Source organism: Echinops telfairi, unplaced genomic scaffold (assembly GCF_000313985.2).
Source record: "Echinops telfairi isolate 266 unplaced genomic scaffold, ASM31398v2 ScPeMD7_7424;HRSCAF=8462, whole genome shotgun sequence".
Lineage (NCBI taxonomy): Eukaryota > Metazoa > Chordata > Mammalia > Afrosoricida > Tenrecidae > Echinops > Echinops telfairi.
Genome location: NW_022111324.1, coordinates 26,057,546 through 26,081,727, shown reverse-complemented (window position 1 = coordinate 26,081,727; position 24,182 = coordinate 26,057,546). Strand labels below are relative to the sequence as shown.

General features: G+C 40.8%; 1 protein-coding gene across 1 annotated transcript in view; it reads left to right on the top strand.

The window, feature by feature from the left end:
• Positions 1–24,182, top strand: part of COLGALT2 (collagen beta(1-O)galactosyltransferase 2) — a gene marked incomplete at its 5' end in the record, with an annotated part of 149,846 nt that overhangs the window by 92,575 nt on the left and 33,089 nt on the right. Inside the window, 4 exons of the mRNA XM_004706785.2 lie at positions 4,689–4,799; positions 8,904–9,021; positions 14,386–14,520; positions 21,645–21,849. Of these exons, the coding sequence (XP_004706842.2) occupies positions 4,689–4,799; positions 8,904–9,021; positions 14,386–14,520; positions 21,645–21,849 (569 nt within the window). The remainder of the gene's footprint in view (positions 1–4,688; positions 4,800–8,903; positions 9,022–14,385; positions 14,521–21,644; positions 21,850–24,182) is intronic.

Sequence of the window (24,182 nt, the reverse complement as noted above, 5' to 3'; positions counted from 1 at the left end):
GTCAATGGAAATTGTTATGCTTAAGCTTTATATCACAAATGGGTTCAATTTTGTTAATACTTCTTCTTAAAAATCACCTATTTTTAAAGCTAGTTTTTAAATTTATTTTTCAATAAGTTGGACAATTACTTTTTAAAACTTCCTATCATTCATTATTTCTGCCCCCTTGTCATTTCTTCATTTTTAAAATATTTGTGCAGCCTCTATCTTTTTCATTAGGTTAACTAGTGCCGTAACTAATATTTTGTTGAATTTTTTAAAATAAGCATTTTATTTGTTTTTATTTTAATGTTTTTAATGTCATTACTTTCTATCTTAATTTTTGTCTTAGACTTATATTATTATGTTTGTTGCCTTTAAATTATATTTTTGACTCTTTATTCAGTGATAAACGTTCTCTCCTTTCTACCGTTATGTTAACATTTTGCATTATTTTTTCTGTTAGACTATGTGACATTTATTCTTCTTCCCTTGTCCCACTTTCCTTTTAGTTTTTGGTGTACAATTAACTATATTAAATGCTAGTAGCAGTCTTTTGCCAACATTTCCTAAGTCATATCTTATTTGGCTAAAGAGCCAAAGGATTTCTAAGGAATATGGTATTCTTTATTCTTGTGGACTTAAGTCTATTTCTCTATACCCTTAATACTTGAATGACAGGCTGGTTATAAAATCATTTATTATTTTCTTTCTTTGGATTGCTTGAAATGTTACCTGATGATTGTTCTTGTTTTGCACGTTGCTGCTCCAAATTCTGATGACAATGTTCCCCCATAGTTTTTACAGAATTTGTTTTTGAGAAGTTTTAGGTTTAAATTGTCCAGAAAGTCAAGCTTTCTCATGTACTCTCCTACCTTGTACTCACTGCTCTGTGATCAGTGCCTTGGATTTCTGGGACACATCTGCCACAATGCATGAAGCAATCTTGATGCATTCCCCCCGCCCACGGTGCCAGTCTGTGGATGGCATGCATAGGGACCCTGCAGGGTTCCTGAACTCTTTATAGTGACGGTCTCATCTTGCTCCATCCGAATGTCTGGTGGACTTGAACCTCCAACCTTGCTGTCAGCAGTCCAACAGTTACCAGGCAGTGTCTTAGTATTAACGAAAGCCCGCCATTTACATGGCTGTCTGTTGATTGCTCGCATAGAATTGACTCTGCCTTGGGTGGCCCCGTGTGTGCAAACTAGAACTGTCCGCAGGGTTTCCATGACGGTTCAGAACTGGGCTTGCACACGCCTAAGGGTTTTTGAAAAATGCATAATATCTACCATTACCAAATCATAAAAAACATTTCTTTACCTTTAAGGGCCCCTTTCTTCTACCCTCTGTTCTCTGGAGCCCCTGAAAACCACTTATCGTTTCACTGTGTCGGTAGTTCTGTTGAAGAAGCCTTGGGGAGGCAGTGGTTAAGAACTCGGTTGCTAGAGGAAAGTTGTACGTTTCATCGTTGCTACCCTGAACCCTGAGTGGCTCCTCTCCTCCCCACAGCTCTTCTGTAAGGGGATGTCCAGTTGCCTACAGATAGGTCTTGGGTCCCCAATCTGCACTGCCCCTCATTCACAATGATTTGATTTTTTGTTCTTTGATGCCTGATCCCTGATCCCTTTGACACCTCGTGGTCACACAGGCTGGTGTGCTTCTTCCGTGTGGGCTTTGTTGCTTCTGAGCTAGATGGCCGCTTGTTTACCTTGAAGCCTTTAAAACCCCAGATGCTATATCTTTTGATACCCGGGCACATCAGCTTTTTTCACCACATTTGCTTACGCACCCATTTGTTTTCAGTGATGGTATCGGGAAGGTGAGCACACAATGATATGATTTTTTTTGTTCCTTGATTCCTGATTACTGATCCCTTCAGTACCTCAGGATCCTAAATGCTTCCTTGCCCTCATCCCCCACTATCATGATCCCAATTCTACTTATGAATCTGGGTAGACCAGAGGATGTACACTAGTATAGATAGGAACTGGAAACACAGGGAATCCAGGACAGATGATCCCGTCAGGACCAGTGGTGATAGTGGCAATACCAGGAGGGTGGAGGGAGGGAGGGGTGGAAAGGGGGAACCGATTACAAGGATATACATATAACCTCTTCCCTGGGGGACAGACAACAGAAAAGTGGGTGAAGGGAGACATTGGACAGTGTAAGACAAGACAACATAATAATAATTTATAAATTATCAAGGGTTCATGAGGGAGGGGAGAATCGGGAGGGAGGTGGAACAAATGAGCTGATACCAAGGGCTCAAGTAGAAAGCAAATGTTTTGAGAATGATGATGGCAACAGATGTACAAATAAATGTGCTTGACACAATGGATGTATGTATGGATTGTGATAAGAGTTATACGAGCCCCCAATAAAATGATTAAATAATTTTTAAAAAGAACTCGTTTGCTAGCCAGTCAGGTGGATGATTTGAACCCAACAGAGAAAGGCGTGGCAGTTGGCTCCCATACAGAGTACAGCCTTGGCGGCCCTCGGAGGCAGGTCTGTTCTGTCCTGTAAAGTCACTATGATTGGAATTGACTTGCTAGCTAGGGCTTAAAGTTTGGCCTTTTTAAGAATATCATGTAAGTGTGATTGTAGCTTTCTAAACCTAGCTTGTGCATTTAAGCTTCCTGTATGCCTTTTCATGGCTTGAAAGCTAACTTTTTGTGTCATTGAACAATGAGTGAAGTTTATAAAATATTGCTATTAGGGCTCTCGTTCATCCATGCATGGGTTTATTTCACACAACATACGTTTCAATGTATCTCTGTAATCTGAAGGCATTGCTGTCAGTAAAACACTTGTCTTCGTCTCTATAAGGTGCCTTCAAAAGAAATTCTCCCCCAAGAGAGTGGTTTCTGGGGGATCTACTGGGCCAGTTAAATGCCAGGCAGAGAGTTTAACTCAGAAGGTGATGGTGACAATGTTTGGAATTCCCAAGGGCTAATCTTGACAGCTTTTCTTCTCAGACCCAGGGTGAAGAAGTCTGAAGCTAATGTGCTAAGGACTATTTTGCATCACAGCCATGCATCTGCTCCTTCTTCAAGGGTACCAAGAACTGTTCTGTGAGAAATTTGTTGGGAACCTTCCCCCGCCCACCCTACAGCCCCGATCTCGCCCCTTCTGACTTATTTTTGTTCCCCTAAACTGGAAGAACATGGAAAAGGAGCACATTTTGAGCCCTTTAAGGATGCCAAAACTGTCTTGAGTGGTGCTCAATGGAAAAGCACAGACTTCTTTGAGGGAGATTCAGAGAGAGACGATATTGTCTTATAAGGGTAGAGAACTCAATGAAAGATAAACCAAGAAACAGTGGCTTCATACCTTTAACGAAGTTTTCTCTGGTTTTGTAACAGTGCTCTTCCGACTTATCCTCACACTTCATTGTATGAATGTGCCAGTTTGCTTATCTGTCTGAGGCTAATTAGTTTTCTTTCCTTGGTAAAGACATGGAAGCATGGTCTTCTCCTTTATCACTGAAAGCACCTAATAGTTTTGGTAGGGCTTGTTTCAGAATGGACTGTTACAGTTTCATTTTCCTGATAATAAAGTGGGCTTTGTATGAATATTCAATGTCTTTAATTTGCAGAAAAGCTTCCTATATTGTAGTTGTAAACATGTCTTTTCCTTCTTCAAAGGATCTGACTTTGTTCTCGATAGCAGCTTTGCAGAAATGGGGTCTGCTGACCAGTGATTTCGAATCTGCGGTTTCATAAGCCGCGGTCCTGGCTGTGTGCACCCAGGGAGACAGGAGTGGGCTGCTTCCGGGTTCTGCATGCAGCTCCGCACTCTTGTGTAGGGCACTTCCAAACTTTCTGTACGCTGTCAAGTTTGTAAGGCAGAGCTGGGAGGATCCCTTTGTTAAACTTTCAGGTTAAATCAGAAACCAGTTTAAGATGCATCATCTGAAGAGTTTGAAAGATACTGTATTTCCTATGAAGAGGGAGCCTTGGCGTAGTGGTTTTGCATTGGGCTGCCACCCGCAAGGCCCCAGTTCGAGCCTGCCAGCTGCTCTGTGGGAGAACCGTGAGTCATTTTGCTTCTGGGAAACTGGGAAACCCAAAGTGGGAGTCCCACCCTTTTCTGTCGGGTTGCCATGAGTCAGAATTTACTCAGTAGCAGTGAGTTTGCGTTTTGTTTTTTCTTCATGTTTCTTATAAGTGGTGGTAAAGAAAATTCAAAACAGAACTGTGAAGAGATCATAGTTAGTTCACACCGAAAACATTTATTGCGACTCTCCCTTGACGTGCACCTGGTTAAAGCACTATTGACTAGAAACGCTGTTGTAGCCTGCAAAGGTCACAGGAAATTCCAATGAGATTTGTGATTGTTACATTGAAGGTGACTGTTAGATAAAGTTCAAGGATAGAACTGACATCTTAGATAACTGAATCTCTAAGGAAATGGACTGATTTTCCAGACTCATTAATGGACTCTAATCAAATGCATTTTTTTCCTGTTTGTTTTCATCTGTTACTAACACAACTATTTAGTGATTCTACTCTCAGCCAAGACCTGACTGAAGATCTAATAGCGCAAAAATAAATTTAAATAGTATCTCGCACTCAGAAAAGCACTGTCTAGTTTGGCCTATGTGAGAAGTGGTTTCAAATAACCTACGTCCCACCCCCTCATTTGGTTTGCTCTTCTCTTAGCTCACCCTGCTGAGCCGTGCTCTGCTCTCTCTCGTGCAGGGCAGCCACTGACCACAACGTGGACAACACAACAGCAATACTCAGGGAGTGGCTGAGAAATGTGCAGCGCATGTACCACTATGTCGAGTGGAGGCCTCTGGACGAACCACAGTGAGTCTCGAGATCACATTTTGTAAACTCATTGTTTACTCTTTCTCCTCTAACAAACGCTCCGGCTTCGAACCCAGGGCACACATGTGACTCTTCCCCGTCCGTCATCTCTTTATCCAATGAATTAGGAACCCTGGCGGGGCTATTAGGTAAGTCTTGGACCAATAACTTCAAGATCTTCATTTCAAACCCACCAGCCACTCCATGGACACCTGTAAATTCCGTAAGAATTTACAGCCTTGAAAATCCTATGTAGGTTTGTTATGAGCCAGAAGTGTTTGGATGGCAATGGGTCCCATTTTTCAAAATCTAATGAGTTATGAAGACCTGTCATTTCTTCCCTTGACAGACTGTAATAGTTCTCTCTTCCTTCTCACATCAACCAAAGCCAGGTTCTCATTAGCTCATATACAAATTACCACAATAGTATATATTTTAATGTATTATTTGTATTTTGATTATAAATCTTTTATACCTGAGAGATCACAGTGAAACTCTTGTATGCTTTCTATATTTAATTAGCTTTGTGTACAGCATATCCTGGAGATAATTTCATAGCGGTGGATGGGGAACTTCTTCATGCCTTTTATGAACATAGTCATGGTTTTGCATCATGTGTCATAATTATCTAAGCATTCCTCTATTGATGAACATTTAGGCTATTTCCAGTCTTAGCCATTGTGATTAATTAGTAACTGTCATCTCTACGTCATCCTCCAAACCATCTTATCAAATCAGTCTATATAAAATATTAGGTGGGTGGCTTCCTCTTTTATAAAGACTCCAATAAGTTCCTACTATGCAAGAAGCACTGTAGTAAGTGCTACGCCCATCAGGCTTTCTCTAATGCTGCTGCGATGCAAGTACTAATGCCATTCCCCTTGCACAATGGACAGTCAATACCACGGAGAACATAAATCTCTCAAGACGGAATTACTTCCTTCTTTGAATTGATATAATTAATGAAACACAGGTGTTCCAGTGAGGGAACATGTAGGTGGGAACTATATGTCCTAGGGGCCATGGAAGAATTAAGCAAACTTCCCAAGGTCAAACAATCAGTATAGGGCACAGATTAAAATCCAGGCCAAGATCCTTAACCCACACACTCCATTCTCTCCGCCGACATGTGCACATGTGAAAGGTGAAGATGCAGCATGGTGAGCGTAGTTGTACCTAAGCCACAGACACAAAACGGGACTCCTGCATTCCACAGAGGAAAGCAAGGTGTCCCTGGAAGACAGGTCGCCACATTGCAAACATTTTGTAAAAGGGTGCCTTGAGCAGTAACACGATTCCACCAGCTAGACTTTGTCTTAAATAACTTAGCCTTTGGTATTCCTAGAGAAAAGAGTATGCCTGTGATTGTAACCAATATGCATTACTTATCAAAATAAAAGTTTTATTATCAAAATTTGCTAAGTGATATACCCAAAGCAAGGTCCGCTTGCATGTATAAGCTCCCTGAACTATAACACCATATTAAAAAATACATGAGTATTTGGAAAATGGAAAAAAATGAAATCACAAGTTGTGTTAGACAGGGTTCTCTAGAGAGATAAAACCAAATTCTTGATAATATAATATATTTATTTATAAAGGTAATTAATATATAACAAGAAATGAAATGTTAAATCATAAAGATAATTAGATATATAACGAGAAATGAAATGTTAAATCATATACAGATAAATATACAATCTTAAATCATATACAGATAAATATACAATCATATACAGATAAATATACAAGAAATAAACAGTTAAATTAGAAGCACTATAAACGGCTTAGTGCAACTCACGTCCGTGAGAGAAAGTTGAGAGACTAGCAGTCCTTCCAGTCTCTAACTGATGCCAGATCTTCCTCTATTTGTAGAGAGAGCTAGGTTATGTCAGCACAGCAGCCAATCACAAGGCAGGTCACCAATTGCCAGTCCCCAGCTCCAGAGAAGTCTTAAAGGGACCTCAACTTACAGCAACACAGTCCACAGGCTAGGCGTCCCACAGGCAGTGTAGCCTTTAAATTGAAGCACAGAACAAGCAAGGCAGCCGCACACTGGTCCGATGATCACAGCAAGAAAGGCGAGGCTCACCAAGCCATCCATCTCTCCGCCCCTCAGTCAATCCCACCTGCGTCTATCAGCCAGGCTGGCACAATAAACTGTCTCACAAGTGAAAAGCTACAATAGCTTGACAATATTCATTGGAAAATGTTTTAATACTGCAGATGTATATGTTTCCATAAACTTACTCCCCATGCTTTTGCGCCCATATTTCTACTGCTTCTCAACAAAAAAATCTACTTTAGTTTGAATATTCCATGATGTCTTTTGGACTTTTTTTGTCCCAACACCAAGTCTTTGCTCTTGCAAGTTTATTTTCCTAGAGGGTTTTCCTTTCAGTATATCTAAGACAAGTCCCCAGTCCCACCTCTTACAAAGTCTCCATTCCCAACTACCGTGGTTACAAAATCTCACCTCGCAACACTTTACCTCACCCTTTTGGCACAATATACTTAAGTAACAAATTGTTCTTTAAATATGTAATTTACATATTTTTTTCCTAAGTAAATTTAGGGTTTGGGCAGCAGCTAGCCAGAACAAATATTTTACATTTTCTCCCAGTGCTACCTTCCTGGCAGTCAGTAAATTAATACTTGTTGGATGCACAGATGAGTGAGCGAGAGCATGGAGAAATTATTGTAAATAGTTCCTCCGAGCACTGTAATGCCAGCTTAAGTTCATCAAAGTTTAGAACTAGAATGAATTGAGTTTACCTGAATTTCTACTCAAGTTAAGTCATTGATTGAAAGCCAGATTTGTATTTTAATAACAAATGTCATTCTGGAGGAAAAGAAGAAAGTAAACAAAAACTCTTTTTTTTGAGTCTGTCTGGGTAAGATATATAGATAGATAGATATACTAATCCCAACATATGGTTCACACATCAAGAAAAAAAGCCACACACTTGGAGCATTCTAAAAATTTTGAACTTTCCTTTGGAATTTGGAATAATAGACATTGGAGAAATTAAAAATGGCACAAAATGACCTTCTGTATCTACCCTGCATCCTGATAATTTTCTCAATAGTTATATTTTGACTGGATGTGTTACATGCCAAGGCCAGTGTGAAAAACATTAGAGAAAGCAATGATTTCTTGGCAATAGATCCATAAAAACATGAACCCAATTGATTTCCATTAAAACAGTAATTGGAGAAGACATCACAAAGAATTCTAGTGCAGTACATAGTTTTCTTAACTTTATTTGTTTGACTACAGTCATATTGTTTGTTTGTTTTGTGCCTATTTCATTAAGCCAGTTACAGTCATGTTGTTGTGTGGTCTTCCTGTCACTAAAGTCAATATACAGCCAGTCTAACTCAAAGAACTTCAATGATCACCTGTTTGGTGGGGTCAGGGCCACAGTAACAATATCAATGTGCAAACCAGTAGAGAACTGGTAGAAAGGTTTTGTAGCATGTGACAAACCATTTGCCTATAAGACAATGTAATTAGGAGTCCTGGTTATTTTGTAAATTTCAGCAAAGATTCCCCAAAGCATTGCATATCCATCTGTCCCATGACTTCATCTGCAGCAGACCGATGGGCTAGGCTCTGTGGAATCCTTTATTGAACACGCCAAGAAGTAAATTGAAGCTCTGTTTTTCCTGGGAAATTCTTATTCTGACACTGAAGCATTTCAAAATGTACGTGACAGACAGACAGACATTGAGAAAAGTGTCTAGGAAGAAGTATTTGGTGGTTAAACTGCGTGGATTCACATCCTGACTGCCCTTACTAGCGCCTCTGTACCTGTTTCCTCATCCGTGGAATGGAGAGTCTTACTTCATAGGATTCACATTAGAATCTAGGGAAGAGATTTCCTATAAAGGTCTTTGTGTATAGTAAGCAGCAAGCTGCTAAATCTCTCCTAGCACCAATTCCTTATCTGCAATATAGCGATGATAGCAGCAATAATTGGATCTTCTTCCCAAGGTTGCTGGAGGACTGAATGGGTTAATACATGTGAACATTCAGGGAACAGCCTGGCATGTGTGAGCACTAGATAAATGTCAGTTATGATTACCATCATGCTCTTTCAGGTCGTATCCAGATGAAATTGGACCGAAGCACTGGCCAAGCTCCAGGTTCACCCATGTGATGAGGCTACGGCAGGCAGCCCTTCGAACTGCGAGGGACAAATGGTCAGACTACGTACTGGTAAAAGCAAAGTTTTGATTTATTGACGGTAGTGGTTACACTACTGCAATCGGTGTGGGCAGTAGTTAGAAATCGCCAGCAGCTCCATGGGAGACAGCCTGAGCTCTCTGCTCCTGTCAACAGCTGCAGCCTCTGAACCCCCAGGAGCTCGCTGTGAAGCAGCATTGACTCGATGGCCATGACCTTGGTTTGGGTTGGTTATCTAGAATGTGTCCAAATCAGCTGTCTACAAACGAAGATTATGGAAGCAATCCAAACTATCTGCTCGTTAGGCACCACGGCCTCCTTTTGAAATAAACGCTCAAGGGGGAAATTTGGGGAACTTAATATTGGAATATCTGGATTTCATCTCAGACCCACTCCTAATAGACATTTTCAATGAGTGACCGAAAAAGTTCCTGAATCATTTGGTCACTTTTACAAAACAGGCATTTAAAAAGGAGGTGGTGTTGGGCTGAATTGTCTTAAATTATGGGAGAATGAAGTAGATCAACAGATATAAATAATTTGAATATCTTTTTGGAATTTGGGGGGAGGTATCGGAAAATCATTATATTAAATGTGACTCCGATTAGCAGCTCCAAACTACATGTCCTTGTCTTTCCTGGGAGATTGGGAGAACGCTTTGACCTCCTGGTTTCTCTGATCTTGCTGGACTCTGGTGGAGAGTCCTTTCCGAGAGCATGAGTCTCTGTCATTCCTTAGAGACAGTCAGAAGGCACTAGACTTGCTGGTGAGCAGTTGGGGTTGTCGTGTGCTTTGGCGCTTGCTGATCCGATCGCAATTGGGAAGGATAGCTCCCTAAGCAGCTCTCAAGGAACGAAAGTCCCTTTTGTCTTTTGAAAAGTGACGGAGGCTTTATGAAAAGCAGGCTCTCTACCTGTGCCCTCATAGGTTTATTCCATTTTAGGGGACAAATGTTTGGCACTAGGCTATCTTACCAATAAAACAAAACCAACAATATTTCATTAAATTTATGGACATCCAACACTGTGGAAAGGCACTGGGCTGCTAACGCCCTGGTCGACCTTTCAAACCCACCTGCTCTCTGCAGGAGAGATGAGTCTCTCTGTTCCTGTGAAGATTGACGGTCTCTGAAAATCAATATCAGGTTGTCTGGAGTAAGAATCAACTTGATGGCAGTGGGTTTCTTTCTGTTTACATTCTGTCACTGAAGCTGCCAGTTTATAGAGGTATTTATTTTAACCTGTATCTCTATCCAGCCCCTCAACAACAACAAAAATCAGCACAATGTATTGTTATGCATTTAACAAAACTAATTTCATAAATGTCTTCAAATTTTACTGATAATATTTAACATCATATAACTCAAAGTAAGGAGACTGCTGCAAAGATCTATTAATAATTGGAACTTGGAATGTACCAAGTATGAATCTAGGAAAATTGGAAGTTGTCACAAATTAAATGGAATGCATAAAGATTGATACCCTAAGCATTAGTGAGGTGAAATTGACCGGTATTGAACACTTTTAATCAGAAAAGCATATGGTTTTCTATGCCAAGAAAACATATTCAAGAGGAATGTTGTGCATTTGTTGTCAAAAAGGACATTTCAAGACCTATCTTGTAGTACAGTGCTGTTCATGATAGGATAACAAGGAAATTCAGTCAAGAAAACTGTTATTCAAATGTGTGCACCAACCACAAAAGCCCGTGATGAAAAAATTGAAGAATTCTACCAACACCTTCAGTGGGAAATTGCTCAGACACGTTCAAGAGACATTGATCATGTTTGGCACTCAGTATGACGAGGTTGGAAACAAAGAGGAAGGAGCAGGGGTTGGAATATATGGCCTTGGAGATAGAAAAACAGCTGGATAGCGTTTGATAAATTTTGCAAGACCAATAACTTCTTCATCTCAAATGTGTTTTTCTTCAACAACAGAAATGGTGACTGTACACACCTGCACTTCTCTAGATGAAATACACATGAATCAAATGGACGGTACAAGTCCCCCCCCGAAAAAAAAAAACACGGGTTTTCCCCAAAGCTATGCGTTAAAATTATTTTTACAAAACAACTTTATCACCTTCAAAGTACTCTCCATTATACTAAATACATTTGTCAAATCTAAATCTGTGATTCTATTCTTGGAAACATTTTTCAAACTCATCTGTATGGATGACAGCACCTCCCTCATTTTTTTATCACCTCTTCTACATCATCAAATTCCTGTCCTTTTATGTTCCTCTTCATCCACAGAAACAAAAACAAGTCACAAGGAGTGGGGTCAGGTGAGTAAAGTGCCTGGGGCAAGAGAGGCATGCTGTTTCTTTGTCAAGAACTGGTGAACGGAGATGGCTGAGTGAGCAGGTGCATTGTCATGGTGGCAAAACCAGTCCCCCATCTGCCACAAATCACAGTACTACACAATTTTCAGAACCTCTAAATAGAAAGCTTGATTAACAATCTGACCTGGTGCAAAGAACTCCAAAGGCACTATCCCCCTCACATAAAAAAAACAAAACAAAACAAATGAGCATTGGTTTTTTGTGGGGTACTCCCTCATATATGTGGTAAGAGACAATGGAGAAGCTCTATATTGTGAGCTAAAGCCAGGCCAGACGCTGACTGTGAAACATATTGTCAATTGCTCATATATAAGTACAGGTTGAAGCTGAAGACAATTAAAACAAGTCCACAAGAGCCAAAATACAACCTTATGTATATCACAACTGAATTTCAAGAGCATCTAAAACACGGGTTTGACACATTGGCAGAAGAGCTGATAAGCTGTGGGAGGACATCAAGAATATAATACACGAAGAAAGCAAAAGGTCACTAAAAAGCAGGAAAGAAAGAAATGATCAAAGAAAGAGACTCTGAAACTTGCTCTGAACCATACAGTTGCTAAGACAAATGGAAAAAATTATGAAGTCAAGTATCTAGACAGAAAATTTAAAAGGGCAGCTTGAGAAGACGAAATGCAATATTATAACAAAATGTGCAGACTTGGCACTAGAAAACCAAAATGGAGGAACACAATCAGCATATTGAAAGAACTCAAGAAAAGAATTCAAGTCTTGAGTTGCAATGTTGAAAGATTCTATGGGTAAAATATTATGATGCGGAAAGCACCAGAAGAAGATGGAATACACAGAGTACCACAAAGAACTAGTCAACATCAACCATTTCAAGAGGCAGCATATGATCAAGAAACGTGTACTGAAGAAAGAAGTCCAAGCTGCATTGAAGGTATTAACCAAAAAAAAGGCTCCAGGAATTGAAGAAAAACCAAATTTAAATGTTTCAAAAAGCTGATGAAGCACTGGAAGCACTCATTCGTTGATGTCAAGCAATTTGGAAGATAACTACTTGGCCAGCTGACTGGAAAAGATCCATATTTTTTACCCATTCCAAGGAAAGATGACCCAACTGAATGCAAAAAATACATACATAGGATGATATCATTAACATCATTAACATCACTTGCAAGTAAATTTGCTCAAAAGACCATCCAACAATGGTTGCAGAGGTACATTAACAGGAAGCTGCCAGAGATTCAGGCCAGATTCAGAAGAGGACAAGTGCTATCATTGCTGATGACATGTGGCTCTTGGCTCCAAGTAGAAAATACTAGAAAGATGTTTACTTCTGTTTCATTGACTATTCAAAGGCATTCAACAGTGTGGACCATAACAAATTTTGGATAGTGTTGAAAAGATGCAGGAATTCCAAAACAATTGTGCTTATGCAGAACCTGTACATGGGTCAAGTGGCAGTTGCATAAACAGAACCAGGGCATACCTGCATGGCTTAAAATCAGGAAAGGTGTGCATTAGGGTTCTATGTGCTCATCATACTTATTCAGTCTGAACAGATAATCAGAGAAGCTGGATTATATGAAGAAAAGTCTAACATCAAGATTGGAAGATGGCTTATTAACAATCAGTGATATGCAGATGACACAACATTCTTTGCTGACAATGAGGAGAATTTGAAGCACTTGCTGATGAAGAACAAGGATTTCAGCCTTCAGTACAGATTACAACTCAATGTAAAGAAATCCACAGTCATCATAACTGGATATCATGATAAATGGAGAAATGATTGAGTTTGTCAAGGATTTCCTCTTTCTTGGATCCACAATCAATGCTCATGGAAGCAGCAGTCACTATATCAAAAGAAACATTACATTAGGTAAATCTGATGCACAAGATCTCTGTAAAGTGTTGGAGAACCTGGATGCTATTTTGAAGACGAAGGTATGCCTGACCCAGCCATGGTATTTTAAATTGCTTCATATGCATGTGAAAGTAGGACATTTAATAAGGAAGACCGAAGAAGAATCGATCCATTGAATTATGGTGCTGGGGAAGAAGATCGAAAGAATCATGAGCTGCCAAAATCAACAAAGAAATCTGCCTTGGAAGAAGTACAGCCAGAATGATCCGTAGAAGTAAGGATGGTGAGACTTCATCTCACTTACTTGGGCCATGTTGTCAGGAGAGACCAGTCCCTGGAGAAGGACAGCATGCTTGGTAAAGTGGAGGGGCAGCAACAACAACAAAAGACCTTTGGGAAGATGAACTGACACAGTAGCTGCAGCCTTGGGCTCAAACATAAGAATCATTGTGAGGCTGGTGCAGGACGGAGCGGGGTTTAGTTCTATTGTACATGGGGTCACTATGAGTCTGAACTAACTGGACGCTACCTAGCAACAACAACGGTTTAAATACTAAGTATTTATCAAACAAAAATGTTTGGTAAACAGATTGTCATAGAATGAAACATTCTAATTATCTAATTATATATGTTGTTGTTAGGTTTATATTTTAGACATGTATGTTGTTATATATAGGATCTGTTATATACCATCTTATAAATGAATCGATGTTAATATGGACTGCAGTTAACAGGAAACCGCTTCACTGGTTAGCATAGTTTGATATAATATACTTGATACCAAACATCTTCCTGTGCCATTTAAATAGTACCAGTGCATCTATTTGGGGCTTTACTGATAATACTCTCTAAACCCTAAAAGATCTGTTTATCCAGAGTGTTTGCAGAATGGATCTTCAAGGGCTTGGGAGCCATTAGTATCTTATATTTAAACCATCAACTGAAGAGTAGACTGTCCTTTCTTGATTTGGTGCTCAAGAGGTAGCACCAGTTCATTGCTGAGTGCCTCATAAGCACTGGCCACGTGGAATTTGGTCTGCTTGGTTTTGACTAGCTGAATGGTAACCATAGCAAAAGCTCCCTAGCCTCACAGCTTTCAGGAGGGAGGACAAAGAATACCTCATGAGTTTGTGACTGTTTCAGAAATGCTGGGTGGTTTTTTGAGCCCAATACCAAAGAGTACCTGTTCACCTGACATTACCCTTTTCTTGTTCTAGTTCATAGATGTCGACAATTTCCTGACAAATCCTAAGACCCTCAGTCTTATGATTGCAGAAAACAAAACCATTGTGGCCCCCATGCTGGAATCTCGAAGCCTGTACTCTAATTTCTGGTGCGGAATCACACCTCAGGCAAGTCTTTTGGGCAACAAATTACGGCTACAAGTTTTAAAAGGGAAGCACTGTGCCTGTATTCCTTCCTTCCTCCCTTGAAGCATACATGCCATTGTGTTACTAGAGTGAGTGTTTTCACAAAAAGATGTAACTCTAGGTCTAGGACCACAATGCAATGGACTGCTGTGTATAAATGAATTGTGATGAAAATATTCTAATGAGCTTTCCCTTATAAATGTTAAATTAACTAACACAAAATACTGGAATATATATATATATTCCTCTTAATTTAAGGAGTTAGGGGGAAAAGTGGACTTTTAGTTTTATTATAAACTAACATAGAGAACAGTAGAAAGATTTTGAAATGGACAAAATAAAACAAAAATCAAGTTAATCCCCACCACTGTACCAACACCACCAGTACAGCTTGGAACATTTTTAGTAACTATGTATCATCAACCAGCTGTACTCAGCTTGAACAGTATTTAAGTTGTTTACAATTTTTAACTATTACAGCGATTATTATCAATATAAGTTTTTCTTCGTTTGAGTTTTTACATAGTATTGCCCCTCAGAGTGGAATTACTGAGTATAGATATTATTAGAACCTTTCATACATTCATCGGAGCCCTGGTGGTGCAGTGGTTACTCGTTGGGTTGTGATCTACATGGTCAGCAGTTTGAAACCACCAGCAGCTGAGAGCGGAGAAAGACTGAGTTTTCTACTTCAGTAAACCTTTACAGCCGTGGAAACCCACAGGGGGTCGCTATGAGTCAGCATTAACTGATGGAAGTGAATTTGTTTCTTTTTCTTTCTTTTTTAAATAATATATATCTAGCTATATAGCAGAGAGATAAAGCTTCCTACTCCCATAAAGATTTCCAGTCTCAGAAACCCGCAGGGGAAGTTCTACTCTGTGCCATGGGGTCTCTAGAAGTCAGAATCAAGTCAATGAGAGTGAGGGTTTTTAATTTATTTACTATATATTGCCATATTACTCTCCAAAACGTTGTAGTAATTAAAATTCCGTGAAGAGTGTGAGTTTAAAATTTTTCAATTTCTGTCCTCTCTTTTCCAAAAAGAAATCGTCAAAGCCTAAAGGTCTGTTACTGGATATACTTGCTGCTGGTTACACTCTGTGCTTTAATTAAGGAAACAAACTCACTGCCATGGAGTCAATGCCGAGTCATAGTGACCCCATAGGACAGGGCCAAATTGTTCCTGTGAGCTTCTGCTGCTGTAACTCTCTAAGGGAGTAGCCTCATCTGTCTTCAGCAGCTCAGCTGGTGATTTCAAACTGCTGATTTCAAACGCATAACCCCTACCCCACCACGGCTGGCATAGTGGTTACATGTTGGGCCGCAAGGTCAGTAGTTTCAAACCACAAGCTGCTCTGAAGAAGAAAGATGAGGCTTTCAACTCCCATAAACAGTTACAGTCTTAAACAGCCATAAGGGCTGTTCTAACCAGAGCTAGAGGGCACGATGAGCAGGAACCAACTTGATGGCAGTGGGTTTAGTTGGAGAGAAAGTTAAACTAGAGAAACCAGGATGGTAGAGAACAATGTAGGGTGCAGAGGTGCTCGCGGGGGCCGGGGGGTGGATATATTAACTGTATTTCACAGCTGAAGGCTGCAGTTTAAGTCTCTCTCATCTATTTGTCTTGGTTTGGGATGAAGAAAAGGTGCTAGTTCTGTGCTGTTCAGTGTTTAGCACCTGGTGTAAGAAACCAACAACAGCAAAAACAAAACAAAACCCCTGACTGGTAGTTTTTGCCAGTTGCCATGGTATAAATAGTCTCGCCATGACTGATTCAGGCTACCAACTCTGCATCAGTTAGCTTGGCAATGATTCTGAGGTTTTGCTTGGACATTACCAACAAGGCTGAGCTCGCCTGATGACCATATTCTAGGAAGTTTTGCTGTCTTTGCTTTTGCTTTAATCATTAAAAGCAAATAGGGAGAAATGTGCTCACATACTTTACATCATAAAAGTAAAATGAGCAATTTAGCACGTAATGCTAATTTTCTACACCTGTTTCTGACTTTCTGTTATCTACCCGCAACCAACCAATCCCCAGTTAGATTTCTGCAGGGGCAACAATAGACATGGCTGATTATTTCTTAAGTACAAGGCAGGCCCTGATCTGCAGAGCCTTTAGACACATCCTAAACAGAATTACCCCAGCGCTGTATGTTCAGAGAGCAGGCATTATGACAGATAGCATTCAGTGCATGTGGAAAAAGGACGAAAGGCCCGAAACGCACCCGTCACCTCCACCTGTCTGCAGGAGGCATGTTTCTCTGCGTTCTCTCTGCTACCCCGCCCTCACCCCCGGGGAAAGCAGTGGGTCATTATCACTATGAATTTTCTGACCTTCTCATTTGGACTGGATTCCTTAGGCAGCCAGCCCATTAAGGAGCCACACTTCCCTTTATCCATGGCCAGGCAGGATCATAAGCTGAAGGGTTACAGAGAACCCATAGAGGCAGTTACTAAATCCTTGAATTAATCACTTATAAAAATTAGAGTAATACTTTAATAAAAATTAGAATAATGATTATGTGATGAGTTGCAGTTTTCCAACTATACTAAACCGTCTCGCATGTGGCCATAGATCTAATAACGTTATTCTGTGAGATCGATAAAGTAGCTGGTATCCCCTTTTTCAGAAAAGGACACCGAGACTCAAAGAGCACACAGCTGTAAGGGTGTTAAGATAGCTCTTAAACTCACATCTTGGTCTTAGTTTGTGACCCTTCTACCTTATCATGAGGTCAGTGTTAGGGTTAACTCAGCTAGAACACTATTGGAGACACTGGTGTAACACAACAAAAACGAGAAGAAACAACACCAACCATCTATTAGTACTCAGAATATTGGAAAGGGGAGTCATCAAAGTGAAATCAAACACTTAAAAATCAATATTTTAGGCATTAGTGAGCCAAAATGGACCGATATCAGCACTTTAAGTTGGACATTCACTTGGTCTGTGCTAAAAATAACAAATTTAGATGGAAAGTGCCACACTCATTGTCAAAAAGAGAATTTAAAGATATTCCCTGCAGTCTAATGCTGTCGTTGATAGGATAATATACATACACCTACAAGGAAGAACAGTTAATATGATTATTATTCAAATTTATTCACAAACTATTGATGTCAGAGATTCAAAAGTTGAAGCTTTTTTTTTTTTTAACCAACTTTCTCAGTCTGAGATTGAGCAGACATGCAAACAAGATGCACGAATAATTATTGGTGATTGCAATGTGAAAGTTGGAAACAAAAAGGATCAGTAGTTGGAAAATAGGACCTTGGTGATGGAAATGACATTGAAGATTATAGAATTTTGAAAGACCAACTTATTAATTACAAATACCTTTTCAACAATATAGTGACTAGACACATACACCTCACCAGGTGGAATAAACAGGAATTGAATCAACTACAGCTTTGGAAAGAGACAATGGAAAAGCTCAATATCATCACTTAGAACAAGCCCAGAGGCCGACAATTGCTCATATGCAAGTGCAAGTTGAAACCGAAGAAACTTGAAACAAGTCCAGAAGAGCCAAAGTACACCCTGGAGTTTCCCATCTGAATGTAGAGACCGCCTAAAGAACAGATTAGACACATTGACACCAAAGACATCACACATGAGCTAAACAAGCATCATGAAAGTAACAGGTTAGAAATTACCAAAGTAGATGTCCAAAGACACTCGAAGACTTGCTCTTGAATGTAGACTAGCTAAAGCAAATGGAAGAGATTATAAAGTAAAAGAGATAAGCAGACCATTGCAAACCGCAGCCTGAGAAGACACAATAAAGTTTTCAAAGAAATGTGCAAAGACCTGAATCAGAAAAGCAAAAAGTTAAATAATGCCCGGCATTTGTTAAATGGAAAAATTGAAGAAGAAAAAATTAGCCACGAGTTCCAATAGTGAAGGATTCTAGGGAAAAAACTCACTCACTCATTGCCTTCAAGCTGATTCTGACTCCCAGTGAACTTCTAGGACAGAATAGAGCTGCTGCCTGTACGGGTTTCTGAGATTGTAACTCTTTGTCTTTCTCCAGAGGAGCAGGTGGTGGTTTCGAACTGCTTAACATGTGATTAGCAGTCCAACATGTAACCACTATGCCCACCATCGAGTCACTGAACTGACTCGCTGGCACCTAACAACAACAACAGCAACATGGGCAAATGTTGACAACAGGAGGCATCAAAAGAAGGTGCAAAGATCATGACCCTCCATGAAAAAGACCAGATGGTTCCTGGATACCACTGACAGCCCCTTTGAAAGGGATAAGAGGAGATCCTAAATCGAGTGGGGAAAAGTGTGGGAACAGACCTCAAGATCATAAAAATATCACCCTTTTTGATCTGATAGAGACTGGTAGAACCCCTGAGACTTGTGTTAGTCACTCTTCAGCCTAGAACTGAACTCATCCCTATGACTCAAATTTGAGCCCAAGTATAGGCAGGTCTGTAAGACAAATAGTAGCCCAAGGGAGGTGCACTGTCCTTAGAACAATCACTAATAGAAGACCTAAAGCAGTGGTTCTCAACCTTCCTAATGCCGCGACGCGACCCTTTCATACAGTTCCTCATGTGACGGTGACCCCCAACCATAACATTATTTTCATTGCTACTTCATAACTGTCATTTTGCTACCGTTATGAATTAGGTGACCCCTGTGAAAGGTCGTTTGACCCCCCCAAAAGGGGTCGCAACCCACAGGTTGAGAACTGCTGACCTAAAGGGTAGCCTAGGGCTAAAGCTTAGAAGGTGGGAAGAGACAGAGGAGAATAAAGAACGGTAATAGTAAATATGGAGGAAGTGGGAAGAATGCTGGTATATTGTGGGGGTTGCAATCAATGTCACAAACCAAATGTGTCTGAATTGTGAACTGGAAAGACATTTTTTTCTGTATACTTGCACCCAATAGCAATAAAATGTTTTCAAAAGCGACTTTTAAAAAGAAGATGAAAGGAATATACGGAGTCATTGTGCTGTGTAGAATTGGTAGATGTTCAACCATTTCAGGAGGTAAAATATGATCAAGAAGCAGTTGTATTAAAGGACAAAGTGCAACGAAGGCATTGTGAAAATGCGCTTCTGGGAACCGACAGACTCCCATCTGAGGTATTTCCACAGGTGGGTGCAACCCACTGTCTGTGTCCATGAATTTGAAAGACAGTTATCCGGGCAACCTCCTGGAAGAGGGCTGTATTTGTGTCCATTCCAAAATCATTGAATAATAATATTATTATCATGCGCAAGTAAAGTTTTGTTGAAGATAATTTTAAAAGGCAACATTATATTGACTAAAAAGATGTCAGAAATTCAAGCCAGTTTCAGAAGCAGATGGGGAATGAGGGATATCACTACTGATATCACACAGATCTTGGCTGAAAGCAAAGACTATCCATGTGCTTTATTGAATATGATAAAGCATTCATTCAATTGTGTGGATCATTTTTTAAATGTATGATAACATTGTGAAGAATGGGAATTCTAGAACACTTAATGTGCACATTCATATAGATCAACTACAAGAACATAGACCAAGAGACAATTGTTCAAACAAAACGGAATGGTTTAAAATCAGGAAAGGTATGCATGTATTAAAGTAGCATCCTTTCAGCATACTTATTTAGTCTGTTGAGCTAAAGTAATCTGAGAAGCTGGACTATATGAAGAAGAATGTGGCATCAGGATTGGAGGAAACTCATTAACAACTTATGCAGATGACACACCTTGCTTGCTGGAAAAGAGAGGACAAATTCTTATGATTAAGATCAAAGATTTCAGCATGGATTCCACGTCAACATAATGGAAACAAAAAGCCTTCCAACTGGACCAATCAGCAAACAGATTTCATTTCACTTGGATCCACAATAAGCACCCATGGCAACGCTTGTCAAGAACTCATCAACTCATCGCCTGGGGCAAACCTGCTGAACAAGACCTCTCAAGAGTCTTTAAGAGGGCAATGTCACGATGAAGGCTGAAGGGCACGGGGCCTGAGCCATAGTATCTTCAGTTGCCTCATATGCATACAAAAGTGGGACAAGGGAATCGGGAAGACTAAAGAAGAATCCATGCATTTCAATGGTGTTGTTGGCCAAGAATATTGAATAATACGATGGTCTGCCAGTAAAAGGGGAAAAAAAATCTGTGTTGTAAAGGTAGAGCCAGAATGTTTCTTAGAAGTGAGGATGGCAAGACTTCATCTCAGGTTCTCTGAACCTGTTGTCAGAAGCAACCAGCTCTTGGAGAACTTCCTGGTTGGTAAAGCAGAGGGGCAGGACAAGAAAGGAAGAGCCTCAGTGAGATGGATGGACAGAGTGGCTGCAACAACGACTGGCTTCCAGATCAACGATCGCGAGGGCGGTGCGGGACCATGTAAGGTTTTGTTCTGTTGTACACAGGTTCACTGTGAGTCAGAGCCCACTAGACGATGTCTGACAACAACAACAGCCTTATTTAATCTTCGCAGACACAACCTCAGAGAGCAGCGTTACCCTCCTACATTTAGAGATGGGGAAAGAGCCCCAGCAAGGTGGAGTTGGCTTTTCAATTAATGGCTAAGGTTGGATTTGCGTTCAGGCAGTTTGGCATCAAAGTGATGTTCTTCACCACTCTTCCCCTAAGGGAGTGATTGGAGTCCCTGAGTAGAGCGAACAGCCAAGTGCTTGACTGCTTGTGGAAAGGCTGACAATTTGAACCCGCCCGACAGCCTGGCCAGCTAGGTCTGTTCATCTGCCTCTTGAAACCCTGCGGAGAAGTTCTAACTCTGTCCTAAGTCAAACTCTGCTGGGCAGCAACTAGCAGTAAAAACCATGTATTCGTATTCCATTTTCAATCTTCAATTAACGTGAAATAAATTCTTATGTCATTATTAAATCAGCTACACAGAAACAGAAGTCATTTCTGAAATCAAGATCCTTGACTGTTGTTTTGTAAGTAGAGAGCATTTCATGAGCTCAACTGAAAAGTCCTAGGGCCAAAGAAGAGAGTTGAAGTGGTTTTGTTTCCATCACTGGGCGACGGCTTAGGAAGAATCAGCCTAGATGATGACTGGGAGTGAGGCAGCCCTCTGGTCAAAGAGTGTAGCCAGCTACCTTACTCTCTTACAGGGCTTCTATAAGCGGACCCCAGACTACCTTCAGATTAGAGAATGGAAGAGGACAGGCTGCTTTCCTGTCCCTATGGTCCACTCCACGTTCCTCATTGATCTCAGGAAGGCGGCCTCGGACAAGCTGGTCTTCTACCCCCCACACCAGGACTACACCTGGACCTTTGACGACATCATTGTCTTTGCCTTCTCCAGCAGGCAAGCAGGTACTGTTTGGGTTTGGGTCTTACTGCCTCCGTGGAAACACAACAGATAACCAGTTCCATTGTTTTGCGCACTTTATCAGAAAACCTCTGTTTAAGGAGATGCACTTCCTTTGCAGGCAGTGTTAGAGGCACTCAGTTTTCTACTGTAACCATACCTGTAAGCTCTCTGCTGTTCCACTGGGACACCAGTGACCAAGAGCCAGGACAAGGGATTCACCGTCTTTGGGGGAGCGGAGAGACCAGGCACAGGGAGAAATAAGTCATGGGGAGGTGACTGGTTTTCTTTGGGGCTACTGAAATGCTGCTGTTTATGATGGGAGTCCCCAAACAAAATTGGTAAAGAGCTCAATTGAAATTTATTTCTTCTCAAAAAAGTATGGGGCTCTGAACCACACAGTCAGAGACTCAGGCCTCTTCTATATTGCTGTTGAATCTATTTTTAATTCAAACAACTCCATGCGACAGAGTTGACATTTCTTAGGCTGCCCGTAGAGTTTCCTAGGCTGTCCATAGAGTTTCCTAAGCTGTTGTGTTAGACAGGGTTCCCTAGAGAGATAAAGCCAGATTGCTGATAATTTTATATATATTTATAAAGATAGATATATATAACACAAGAAATGAACTGTTAAATTATAAACAGATAGATAGATATATAACACAAGTAATGAACTGTTAAACTATAAACAGATAGATAGATATATAATACAAGAAATGAACAGTTAAATTATAAAGCAGTACAAATGGCTCAGTGCAACTTACTCCCATGAGAGAGTTGTGAGACACTGGAAGTCCGTCAAGTCTTGAGGGCCGGCCGGTAGTCCTCTCTAGAGAGAGAGCTAGGCTATCCCAGCACAGGCAGCAAAGCAGCCAAGCAGGTCACTAACTGTCAGCCAGGTCACCAACTGTCAGCCAGGTCACCGACTGTCAGTCCTCAACTCCAGAGATGTAAATTTCAATCATGTGGTCTTAAAGGGACCTCAACTTACAGCAACACAGTCCACAGGCTAAGCGTCCCACAGGTAGTGTAGCCTGTAAATTGAGGCACAGAACAAGCAAGGCAGCCACACAGTGTTCTGATGATCAAAGAGTGACAGACAAGAAAGGTGAGGCTCACCGAGCCATTTATCTGTCCACCCTTCAATTAATCCCACTTGTGTTTATCGGCCAGGCTGGCACAATAAAGTAACTATCTCAGCTGTCCCTAGAGTTTCTTAGGCTGTCCATTTTTGGGGATCAAATCTCCAGGGTTTTTTTCCCATGAAGCTACTGGGTGGGTTCAATCTGCCGACCTTTGGGTTAGCAGCTAAGCATTAACTGCTGTACCACCAGCACTCCTCTATCATGTATGTGTATATTAATATGTATAACACCATATTTATATATAAGTACTATATGTGTAATGTCTAGATGCATTTTTATACACATACCTATATACACAGAGAGGTTTATCTTAAGGAATTGGCTCATTTATTGCAGGAGACTGGAAAGTTCCACTCTGTAAGTCAAGTGACAGGCTGGAAATTCCTGCACTATTGTGCCCCAAATCCTTAGGTCAGGAAGGCTAAAGATGAGGAGTTCTGAAAAGGTATCTACTTGTATCTATAGGTGGAACACAGCTTTTACACGCTAATGGCCTCTAGGCAATTGGGTGAGGCCCAAACACATTATGGAATTTTTACTTAAGGCCAACTGATTTAATTTTGTACAACAGAAATTTAACTCATGTTTGGCCAAGCAACTGGGCACCCTCGCCTAGCCAAGTGGATGCATAATATCAGCCACCACAAGGGAAACCCCTGTCACTACCATGACTACCCTGGTGACTGGACGTCTGGTGCTAAGAGAGGCTCAGCATGCCCTCTCTATCCCACGCAGTCTCGGGCCTCCCTCCCATCACTGCAGAAGAAGGAAAGAGCGGTGTCTCTGCCGTACGCCCCAAGGTCAGGCTTCAGTCGGAGCTGATGCGCACACATTTCCAGGGGAGGATGGACTTTCAGAGAAAGATGAGTCCCTTGGAAAGGCTTTTTCTCACATTTCACATGTAGTCAAAGCCAAAAACCAAACTCACTGCCATCGAGTCGATTCCAGCTCATAGCAACCCTCAAGGAGGACACAATTCACTGAAACAGTTCAAGAGAAACACCTGCAGCCCTACAGGAAAACGTGATACTCTGTGTAGTGCAGACCCTCCTGACAGAATCGAATCTCATGACCAATGTGCTGGAAGCTTAGCCAGTAGCAGAACTGGGTGTAGAAACAGCCACCACCAAAGAAGAAGAAGAAGAAACGCAGGGCCACCGTATAGTTAGGGTGTAAGAAATCATACAAAGACC